The sequence below is a fragment of the Mercurialis annua genome, linkage group LG3, assembly GCF_937616625.2.
Source record: "Mercurialis annua linkage group LG3, ddMerAnnu1.2, whole genome shotgun sequence".
Taxonomy (NCBI): domain Eukaryota; kingdom Viridiplantae; phylum Streptophyta; class Magnoliopsida; order Malpighiales; family Euphorbiaceae; genus Mercurialis; species Mercurialis annua.
The window spans coordinates 920,990-933,443 of record NC_065572.1 but is presented as its reverse complement, the minus strand read 5'-3'; the positions used below and the strand labels follow the sequence as shown (position 1 = coordinate 933,443).

Genomic DNA, 12,454 nt, shown 5'->3' with positions numbered 1-12,454 from the left:
TAGTTTTTTTAATTTATGAGTTGAACGATATACGTCAATTTCCTTTTAATTTTTTTTTAGATCAAATGATACGACGTTTATTCCGTTTTTCCTCCATTTGCAAACACTACATATCATATCAGCTATCAATTTTTGTAATAGTTAAAGTCAATTGGGTGCTTAAATAATACTACAATTTTAGTATATGATCTATCAGTATCTTATATTGAAAGATGCTCTTTCGGTGAATGTTTACACTAATTAATATGATTAAAGAAAGAAATCATTAATTAATTGAATACATAAGTAAGGTTAGATTTGTAATAACCTAATGCCACCTAAATACAAATAAGAATCATCTAATGACTAAAATCCAGATTTTAAATATTTATGCAATGTTTAGTCAATGATGGCAGTGGCATTTGCGTGCAAGCAGCAAACCCCTTTAATTTCTGTACATATGGACTTACGTTACTATTTACTTCTTCTTTACATATACACATTGTCATTGCCACAAATCTCATGATTTAAATAATACCCTTTTCTTGTCCATTATTGTATCAACATTTAATTGAACTTATGTGCAATTCACATGTTCCTTTAAAAATAAAATATACAACATTTAATTGGAATATACTTAAGATTTAATTAATTTTTAAAGAGTAAATCATTATTCCATAGAGAAAGATTTCATATTAGTTAAACTTGACATATTTTGATATATTTAATCAGCAGTTTTTTAAAGTGGGACTAATTGCATCTATTCTTTTGTTTTTAGAGCGCTTGGATGTTTTAATTTTAAGGTTTCATGCCTTAAATAAAAGTACAAAATATATGCTTCTGCTATCAAATATAACCAAATCTTTTAAAATCACTTCATTTAACCTGCTTGAGAGTTCATGTATCAATTATACCAAATTTTTTGGTCAAATTTAGGTCCTTCAAGTACTTCTCACGTTGACAAAAAATCTGATTACTTTCGTAATTGACTATATATCTTAAAAACAAGCCTGATGAGGTGATTTTAAAAGTTTTGATTAGAATTGACATCAAACGTAAAGTTTTAAAAAAAATTAAGCCTTGTTTTAAAGAGTTGTGAACTAAATTGTCAAAATAAATTTTAGTATTCGACGATCCTATGCTCAATTATTAAAGGATGATTGAATATGGTTATTTCCAGCAAGGCACCAACTAACAAACTGAACATGCCCGTGAATTTTAGCTTTGGAAACCACTCAGCATCAAGAAAATGTGGTACCAAAAATTAATTGAATAGGAAAAAGAAAAGAAGATGAAAAAAGTATGGGTCTTTGTTACCTATTCAACACAAATTGCATGTGTAAATGCAAAGTAAAAGTCACCATTCTCTACTCACTTTTTACTTTACTGGTCCTTACATAATTCAAACTTTGATTTCACCAAATTCAAATTCTAGAAACTCTTGTAAATGTTAATTTTCTGTACTTCTTCTTAAATAAAAAAGAATCATGTCTCCAACATTTTCTCTCCATTAGACATGTTAATTCATATTTAATTGAGTTTAATCATATTTAAATTAACCATACATGTTTTACTTAAATGGATCAATAAATTTTGAACTTAGTTTTCCTAGCGTGCCAAATATGAATACTAATTTGATCCGAAATGTTTTATTAAACTCAAACCTGTATCTAAAATTAACTTACACATTCTAAATAAACTATAGTTCAAAAGATATGCACTAGAATTTATGTTAAGGTCGTAAGATCAATTCGTCATATGATTTTCCCGGAACCACGGAGCTTAATTAAGAGCTAGAATCACAACAAATCAACAAACTTGATTGAAAAACTAGAAATCACATCAAATTAACATACTTTTCTTCTGTTAATTACATTAATCATCAAACAAGGAATAAATTTCTGAAAGTTGGAGAACAAATTACTACTATTTTGAACATCTTAATTAAATATATACATTCACATGTAACAACCAAGTTAAATATATATACAATCATGCAACCAAACCAGTAAAAAAATCAACTTAAACCCTTCCAAGATTCAAGATTACCATTAACACCAAATGGGTACTCAAGAAAACACAAGAAAATAAATATTAATAAAAGAAACCTACCAAAAACATGAAGAAGGAGAAGAATATTTATGATGGTTAGGGCTAAGAATACGGAGAAACTTTCTTGAACGGCGACAATAGAAAGCAAACCGGAGCCTAGACCAAACCAATCTTCTAAATTTTCGGGCAGACCGTAGTTTAAACCATAAAATTTTCTTTACTTTAACCAAAGATTTCTTCATTCTTTCAGTTAAGCTCTGTTTTCTACGGAACTGGTAGCTTCTCAAGAACAACTGTCTCTTCTCCATCATCAAACTGCTGTTATGGTCTGTGTAAGAGAACCCACTGAGTAAAGAATCGGTTCTTGATATGAAAACTGGACCCATGTAGCCGCTGGTTCGATTCACCAAGGCCATTGTAGACCTGTCCTCCTGGTTACTAAAACCAGAAAATGAAAAAGATGAAATATCTTGATGTTGGAGATGAAAAAGAATGGGGTCCAATAGGGTTTATATTTATGAAGGGGAAGTGGTTTGGGTTTGGGTTCGGGTTTGGGTTTGCAATGCGAACCGGCGACTCCGTAATTGGGGAAGAGGGAAGCTGAAAAAAAGTCATAGCTTTATTTTGCTTCTTATAGACTTAAAACATGTGGGTTGAGTCTACTTGTAATAATTCTAATAAAGGAGGCCATAAGATGGACGGACCATCACGTGCCTTTTGTGTTTCCTTTTTTCTATTATTAAATAAAAATAATTCATTATACATTCCAAAAAATAATCTTTCTAAATTGATAATGAATTTTTTCATACAGGTACCATCGAATGTCCGGAGTCACTATCATGAGTAATTGAATAGAGTAGACATAACTCGTTAAAGGTGACGAAGTCTATATATCCAACCTTACTCAATTTTCTAAAATTCTAACTGGGGTTCTAATTTTTGAGATCCTTACTTGGCTCAATTAGATTGATCGGATTTGACTTGTTAAATTTAATAAAAAGAAGTTAATATTTTATATTTATTTTTAAATTGTATTGTTATCATATAGTATTAGTAATTGTGATCATGACTAATATGGATTTCTATATACTAATAAAGAAAAGTAAATCTTAAGTTAAAATTTGACATTCAGGTAACTATTTTCTTGGTAAATTCAAAGAGTTTTTCAGTAACATAATACTACACAGCACCAATAATACATAGTTTAGCCAATGTGTACGCATTCAGCGTACCTTGAAGATCCAATCCAAGATAAAACCAACTCGGTGATCCCAATTTAATCCCATTCTGCTCATCTATCCATTATTTTTATTATACATGTAGTAAGCCTGAAGCCAATGCAGGCATGCATGAACAAACAATAGAGTTGAAAAACATATTTAAAAAAACAAACAAACAGCAAATGTCAGATTAATTGCTTGGACTGTAAGTTGTGAGTTGCCACTGCAAAATACATGAAAATCAAGACAGGTATAACCAATCTCTGATTTATTACTAATTAATTACATTATGCTGCCTTGCAAGTTATAAATGAAAAGGTCTGAGCAGACCTGATTGCATTATACTTCAGATTCAGCTCTATCTAATTACACAAATCTGAAACATATATTACTTGTATTACAAGAAACACACATATGAAAGAAACTGCGGAAGCTTACACTTTACCATTCCAACCAACACATCTGGCATTTGGGTTAACAAGTACTTTAACCAACAAAATAAATAATACTAAGAAACTAAATTTGTCTTTTTAGTTTTGAAATGTTCATTCTACTGCTCAAGAGCAGTTGAAAAGATACAATTTATGGTTAGTGCTGACTGCTACGAATATTACAGAATCATCATCAAATCATAACAGTATGAAACGAACCATCAATGCATCCACTTCACATGACTACGAGAAAAAAATTATAATAATAATAATGGAGAAATCAACAAAGACTGTAATTTGGATGCAAATATGCACACTCAATTGCCAGATGAATACAAAACTAAACTCAATTTAAACAAAAGCAGCAATACAAGTAAATTCATGGTATCCATAATGATGATACGCCATTAGGCCATGATTCACACAAAAAAATACAGATTGCAACGAAGAGATCAAGGCAGAAAAAGAAACTAAACCCCAAGTTACGAGTAGCCTGTGACGAGCCAAGAAACTCATTAGACAATTGTGTGGCAGCAGTAATACCAAATACAAGAGCCAATATTGGATTTTATCAACATATCAGATGACTAGAAGGTCTATGTAATGGTAAAAACAACTCAACAACTCGTTTTCATTTGAATCTCTAATATTCCAAGTATCTGAACTAAAAGTTTTTGTATCTACAGAGAAGATGGCCAATCAATAGCCCATAACAACAGGCCATTAATGATCACCAAAGGGAAGCACAACATCAGAAGACTAAATTGCTTGAACCAATAGAAAAATCACAAAAATTGACACAACTAACCAAATATGCTTCCCCAAAGTAGGGACAGGATTCACTTTCCTCTAAGATTATGTTCATCAGGGATCATCTTTTTGTCTTCTATTTACTGAAATTTCTCCAATACTTTCACCTAATCCCAGATTCTTTTGCAGCAGGAACTTTTGCAGGATAACTGGACAGGTCCATGTCAATAAGCGACATGTCATATGGCACAGAATTTGAAGTATCTATAAGCAATGAAGATTTCATGGTATCAGGGTGTGCAAAATCCGGTGCTGAGGTGGAATTTTTGGGAGTGCTTGTACCAGAAGAAGAGCGACTAGAGAGCTGAATTTCATCCAGCCTGTTTCTCCTAACAGCATCCATTTCATGACCAGTAGGTACAAAGGTACGTGAACGATACTTTCTTGTTCCTTCATCACCTTCACTATGGTTGTAGAGCACATAATCGTGGTAAGTTGGTGCAAACTGCAAAATTGTATTTAAAGAGAAGTCAACATAGGTCAAATTCTGCATAAAATTGTAAAAACTTTTCCAGAGGTGAAGAAAACCCCTGTAGCAGATGCAAAATTATGCTAAGCCACACACCTGGTGAACGGTATCATGATACAAATCATTTAACTTCAAGGCATGTGCAAGGCTTCCTGTTAAACCACCACAAGATCCACCAATGTTCGCGCCAGCATACTCTTTGTATGGAAATGCAAAAAGATGGCCCACAGCAGCTATAAGCATCTCAACACAAATAATAAAATTTTGAAATTGTGCAGCTTCCTCTGCATTCTTGATCAATCCAGACTTTGCAGCAAGAAAAACCAGAACTCCCTAAATAAAAAAGAAAATCAGAATGTGATGAAAAAAGCATCAAGTGAAAATTCAATTAATTTCATTTTATTCTTTTCTCAGTTGGCGCATGAATGGGCAAGTTTTTGACAGAAAAATCATTTAACACCAAAGACGGGGAGATAAATTCACAATCACATTAGCTGCAAAATCAAACATATGCATTCTACATTAATGCTGTATCAACGAACATTGTAAACTGGGAGTTTAGTAGAGAAACTATCTGAAGAAGCATTATTATATTATAACATCACTGGAATGTCAAATGATTCAGCAGGCAGGAGTCTGCCTTTAGTTCTTGATTTGGAATAGATACCATTTGTAAGAGCAAAAAAAAAAGATGGAACCTTAGTCTTAAAACGGAGGCATAACTGATAAATTGCATAATTAGCAGAAGATTGTGCTAAAGAAAAAGTCTTACAAAAGGAAGTATGAATTTGGAAAGGGAAGAAGATAAAATTAATGTAAGGCTAGAAATAGGACAAATAAGAGATACGGTATGCAATTACAAAGCAAACCCAATGTTAGTAAAAAAGCCACAAAATGGAGATTCAGGTACGCCACCAATGTTTCCTCTAAACATATATATGACGTTTAATAACTTCAACTATCACTCATGGAGTAAAATGTAGTCTAAATATTAGGACCAAGTTTGTACAAATACATAAAATGAGTGTCGAAATAAGAACCAAATATTCAAGGAAAAAAAAGAGAGAAAACATCTGTATACAAGAAGCTTACCTGCCAGTATGTTAAAAAAACAACTGACTTAATGATGATAAACTTGGGAACTGGATTGAAGGGCTGAAGCAGATCTCTGCAAGCCACATAAAACAATGCCAAAGCATACAAAGCCATTGTATATGAGATTGTATATATTATAGTAAGATACAGGTATGCTTGATTTGGACTGAAATTCCCATCTCTATATTTCCCTTTTGCGTATAGTATCAGTGTAACGGCAACTAATATAGGCTTTAGAATCACAAATTGCAGACATCCTTGCTTACACCTCCTTATAAAACGACTGCATTTTATCAAGCAAAATTCAATCAGAGTTTATTTTAGGAAATAAATGGTGTACAAGATCTTGAGGCAATATGCTACCACAATTTTCAATAATTCCCAAGAATAATGGAGATATGTAATAATTATTTGTAGCATTTCAAAAATAAATATGCTAAGAGGAGAAAGAGAAGTAAAAACTCAAAATTGGCTGTTGAGACTAAACAAAATTTTACATATTCTTAACTGAAGTAATGATGATTCTGTTAACCCAAGTGTCGTAACAAGAGTAAGAAACTCACCCATCTAGTGGAATTGGTGGTAGGCAACATGTCATCAGGCAGCATGATGGCTTTAGAACCCGACCGCTTAAGCTTAGCACAACAGCACCAGGGCCCCCAACCCAAGCAAGACAGAGAGACAGGAAGTTATAGATGACCCAAGCTTCATACCTGAAACAGTAAACTAAACATTAGCAAATGAGGGCAGTTGTTAGTCATCATAACACATAGAAAAAATTGCTTCTTATTACCCTCAATGTAAAAATTGGTTAAATATTGGAAGGAAAAAATGATCTAACAAAAACTTATGATTGAACAAAAACCATAATTAAGAAATGAAAGTTCTGGTAACAGTGCTGGTCCACCTACTTCAATTTCCATTTTATATTCATTGTCTTGGCTACCATTGATTTGCAAAGAGTATTAGTATAGAAGCCAAAAATGGCAGGTGACAGCAGAACACAGCTACAGGTCCAATATACAGAGGCAGACAACAGCTTGTAAAGCTGCAGAAAACTAAGGAAAACACCTTATAGGCCTCATGCTGACTATAAATAGGCCACTAATAACATCATCCAAGAAAGAAGAAAGAACAGTGGCTAACTGATGCAATCACCAATGGTGTTATCATAACTACAAACGAATGTTCCTCAACTAACCTCATTTTATCAACCTTAAGGTAAATGCTACTCACATCTAAACATTACTATAATAATGCAAACATTAGACAGACCATTACAGTGTTCATAATTATCCTTGAAATCACAATGACATATATAAACCATAGTCAATTTCCTAAATGAAGTAAAAGGTGAGCATGTATTGACTCATGGGGCAGTAAAAATACTTACACTTCTCTTATGGAATTGAAATATATCGAACTTGCGGGCAAAACAAGAGACAAGAAAGACATAGATGCATAAACCTGCCAACACAATTAAAACAAAACAAAGACTAGTTATAACATTATTAGCAATGATACAAAGCTAAACGCGACAACCTAATAATACGGTTAGAAGTTAAAGAACTAACCGGAACCATAAAGATAATGCGAACAATATATCTCTGGTAAGTAGGTTCAGTGTAATTAAGTAAATGCCTGTAAATGTGAAAAACAGCCAAAGCAATTGCTCCAAATGTGCACAAGAATGCAATTATGCTATAGTATAACGGCACCTCTTCCGCCATCGCAATGGCGGCAGCAGCAACAAAACCCTAATCCAAAATGACTAATTCAAACCTAAATATCAAAGTTTTTTTAAAATATTACTCGCTACTCGTCTTTGAATTAGAAAAGGCATAAGAAAAGTATAGTCAAAATGGAGAAAGTAAGCAAAAAGTAGAAACCCTAATTTTAAAAAATGAAAAGCTAGAGAATGAGAAGTTGTGGTGAAGATTACGAGGGAATTAGGGTTTGATTAAGTAACGAGTGCAAAAGAATTGAGGATTTAGGTTAAGTAAATCGAATTGTTTGACTGGGTATGGAATTAGCGGCGAAAAGATGAGATCTGGAAGATCAAAAGCAAGGAAATGAAAAAAGAGTGGCAATGGCTGCGTCTGCTATAGGCGCGGGATAAAATTGGAGGAGGAGGAGGAGGAGCCAATAATGGCGGTTGCTGGGATCTCGCTGTCTTTAGATTTCTATAATCCAATAATTATATTTTTCAGTTTTCTATTTATTTTATCTGTGATTTCATTTTTGAAAGAGGAAAGAGACTAAATAAACTAAAATAAATATCTTAGCACATAAGAAATGACATTGATTTACTCAAAAAAATTACATTTAAATAATTTATTTTTTTAAAATTATATTAAATCAAATTTAAATAGCTATTATTTTTATAAAAATTTATAAATCAAATTTGATAATTTGATATGAAACTTACATTATGCACTGATACGTGCATAGTCTCGTTTACAAAATTATTAACGAAAATAAAACATAAATTATTAAATTTTATCATTTTTAGTTATGCTTCCTATTTTGAGGAGGAATTTTTGAATTGGTTTTTATTTTGTTTGGTGTTGATGTTTTATGACTTATGCTTGATGGTTGAATTAAAAAAATGAAAGTGTACCAATAGGTCTTATCCAATATTTATTTTTTTATCTTTTAGATATATCCAAAACAGAATTTAGTTGACCTTCAATTAAAAAATCACCAATTAAATTGGATCTTCATGTATCACAACACTAAGGTTTTTTTAAGGAAATTATATCACTGAGTTATAAAACTAAAAATGTAAACAAATAAAAATGTAAACCAAATAAAATAAATTTAAAAGTAACTAATAGTATCACTTTATTAATAATATTTTATTATACATTTAGTCATTTATCAGTAGTTTTATAGAGAGAATTACCATTTTTTAAGAAAAAAGGATGTTGATTACCAAACAATTGTCGCATTTGGATTTGTTAGAAGAATTAAAAAACAAATTACTAATTTAATCCTATTTTGAAACTTGTTAATATTTATAATTATTATTTTTATTTATATTACCGTATTCTTTTAATAAATTAACAGGGGCCAAATTTGAAAAATAATAATTAATGCTTTTTTATAATTTTAAATTGGCAAATATTATGAACCAAACAATTTTACAAATGCGATAAATATTATGGAACATGGAGAGGGCGTGCTCTATATGTAACGTGTTTTCAGCGTTATCCATATTAGTTTAACACATATTGGTGGATAATTATTTCACTAGATATATTTAATTTAAAATAAAATTACAAAAGACGTGAAAGGTTGAGATAAAATTACAAAAAATAAAAAAATTATACTAGTAATTGGTATCGAATACAAATATTTAAAGTTAAATATATTCTAGACATTAAATTGCAAATGAAATTATTCATATAATCTAGTAATTATGTTTAGTACTAATTTGGTAATTATTTTATTAAATATTCAATAAAAACTAGTAAAAACCTATAAATATAACAAAACAATACAAAATTAAGTTACAATTATTGTGAATATTATAAAATATAAAAAAATTAACAAAAAATATAAATTTAGTTTCTTTTAATTTTAATGTATTATAATTTGATAAATGCACACAATAATAATAGAGATTATTTTCCAAATATCTGTTTTGACAATATATTTATAATATTTTGGCCCATTTTTTCCTTATTTTCTACGCTACCTATTTTTCTAACTTATTTATAAAAGTACCAATTATATATAGAAGGCTTATCTCATTTTAGGCTAATAATCACTCATGACCCCTGAACTTTAAGGATACTGGCGCTAAACTCCCTGATGTTTAAAAACGGGCGCTAAACCCCCTAAACTTTGTGTCGGCGCTCACCATGACCCTTATGGACGAAAATACCCCTGATGCCGTCTTTTGTTTGGCGGCTGTTTTTAAAAAAAATTGACAGCACCATGTGTCAGTTGACACGTCATCAAAAGACAAAAAAAATAAAAACACCTAAAACACCCTTAAATATAATATCTGATTAAAAAAAACTCAACCCAAAATCCAACCACCCGTTCAAACCCAAACCACCCCCACCCAACCACCTCCGCCACCTCACCGCCGAAAAATTTTCCGGTCATCCGAAGATTTGGATCTGTTCTTGGAACAGATCCTTGCTTGGATTTGTTTCAATAACAGACCCGTTGATTAGGGATGACCGGAAAATTTTCCGGTCATCTTTCGCTCGGAGAAAATGACCGGAAAATTTTCCGGCAGTGGTGGGATGGCGGCGGTGGTTGGATGGGGGTGCTGGTTGGGTTGGTTGTTTTGGTTAATCAAATGGTTTGGATTAGATTGGGTTGATTTGTTCTTTTTTTATCTTTTTCTAAATTAAAGTAGGGGTATTTTGGGTGTTTGAAATTGTTAAGGTATATTTATGACATGGCAGATGATATGACAATGTCAGTTTTTTTTTTAAGAATGACAATTGACTGAAAAAACGGCGCCATGGGTATTTTCGTCATATTTGGAGCTTAGGGGGTTTTGTGAGGCCGACAAAAACTTAAGGGGTTTAGAGTCTGTTTTTAAATATCAGGAGATTTAGCGCCCGTAGCCCTAAAAGTCAGGTGCCATGGGTGATTATTAGCCCTCATTTTAGGTTAAATGTTTATATAACCACTATTTTTTATCTTTCGTCTCTCTCAAAGTTTTTTTGTCAAAATCTCTCGGCCAAACCCATCCTCAGGTCCCTCTACTCTTCACTTTTTTTTCATTGAGTACCTTTACTTCATTTTCTCCTTATCAAATCCCTTTACTTTCGTTTTCGTTGTTATTACACCCTTTTATGGATGGAATTTAGAGAGTGCAACACACTCTCCGTTATTGAGAGTGGCGAAAAATAAAAATGACATTTTAACCTTAAAAATAAAATAAAAATACATTAAACCTATTGTATTTAGCCTATAATACAATAAAACTCTTGTACTTATCATACAAAACAAATTAAATCCAAACTTTAAACTAAATTAATTAATAAAATAATTAACTCGAAATTTGATTTTTTTTCTGAAATAAAATTTAGTTTCGTTACCCTCATATAAATTTTATTTAATTAAATTAAATTTCAATTTATTTTTTTTAAAAAAAAGATCAATACCAAAAAAAAAATTATGCCGACCACCACTGAAAAGTGGTGGCTCTTTTTTTCCTCCATTAATGGAGGAAACGAGCAGGTGAATCTCGTTTCCTCCATGGGAGGAAACGAGCGTTTCCTCCATTAATGGAGGAAACGAGCGTTTCCTCCATTAATGGAGGAAACGAGTAATGGAGGAAACGCTCGTTTCCTCCATTAATGGAGGAAACAGATCTCGTTTCCTCCATTAATGGAGGAAACAGATCTCGTTTCCTCCATTATGGAGGAAACGAGACATGCTTGTTTCCTCCATAATGGAGGAAACAAGCAGGTTTCCTCTAAATGGAGGAAGTCTTTGGAGGGTTCCTCCATTTGGAGGAAACCTGCGTTTCCTCCATTAATGGAGGAGAGCTCCTCCATTAATGGAGGAAAGAAGAAGACTCTGATTTTTTTTTAGAAAAAAGTGTTATTTAATTCTTGTATTTTAGCCATATTATTTTTTTATATTTTTTTATTTTTACACATCATTATTTAACAGAAGTTTAAAATTTAACGGAGAGTGTGGCACACTCTCTACATCTCATACGTCTAGGGATATATAAACAACGAAAACGAAAGTAAAGGGACTCGAGAAGGAAAAAATGAAGTAAAGGGATCCAATGAAAAAAAAATGAAGAGTAGAGGGACCTCAGGATGGGTTTAGCCAAATCTCTCTCAAAGGTCTCTCTCAAAGTTCTTCTTCTTTCCTTCTTATTTTTCGTTTGATTTTCAGTTTGTCTCCTCCAGTTACTTTTTTGTTCGTCTTTTTCGTTCGCTTTTCTGTTCGCGCTTCCGTTCGTCTACGTCTGATGAATTTCTCGTCGTTTCCGGTCGTTTTTTCATTCGTCTTTTCCGTTCGCGCTAGTTCGTTTGTCTCTTCCATTCGCACTATGGATTTTTCGACTCGTTTTTAGATTTGCGTAATTTTTTTTAATGATTTATACATTTTGTAAATAAATTATTGTAAATTTATAATTTTTTATTTATAAAATTATTCTATTATTATTATTTATTTATTTTGTCTCTCTCTTATTCATAGATTTGTTTATTGCTACTGATTTTGTAAAAAAAATTAATTTATGGTGTATTTATAGTAATTTTATAATATATTTACGTTTTAGTGTATTTTAGGTGTATTTACAGTGTATTTTTGGTGTTTTTTAGGATATCTATATTTTTTTGGTCTATTTATACCGTTTTTAGTATATATATGGTGCATTTACAGTGTTTATAGTGTATTTGCAGTGTTTA

At 31.7% G+C, this 12,454-nt stretch overlaps 2 protein-coding genes across 2 annotated transcripts; both read right to left on the bottom strand.

Moving 5' to 3' along the window:
* Positions 1–1,877: 1,877 nt before the first annotated feature.
* Positions 1,878–2,681, bottom strand: LOC126674096 (uncharacterized). Its single transcript, XM_050368472.2, has one exon. The coding sequence runs from the start codon at positions 2,445–2,447 to the stop codon at positions 2,088–2,090; it is 360 nt and encodes a 119-aa protein (XP_050224429.1). The 5' UTR covers positions 2,448–2,681; the 3' UTR covers positions 1,878–2,087.
* Positions 2,682–4,283: 1,602 nt separating this feature from the next.
* Positions 4,284–8,266, bottom strand: LOC126673882 (uncharacterized). Its single transcript, XM_050368196.2, has 6 exons — positions 7,631–8,266; positions 7,450–7,523; positions 6,620–6,769; positions 6,054–6,339; positions 5,058–5,294; positions 4,284–4,937 (listed from the first exon to the last, which is right to left on the bottom strand). Exons 1-6 carry the CDS (start codon positions 7,784–7,786, stop codon positions 4,596–4,598), a joined length of 1,245 nt encoding a protein of 414 aa, XP_050224153.1. The 5' UTR covers positions 7,787–8,266; the 3' UTR covers positions 4,284–4,595.
* Between the last annotated feature and the right edge of the window lie 4,188 nt (positions 8,267–12,454).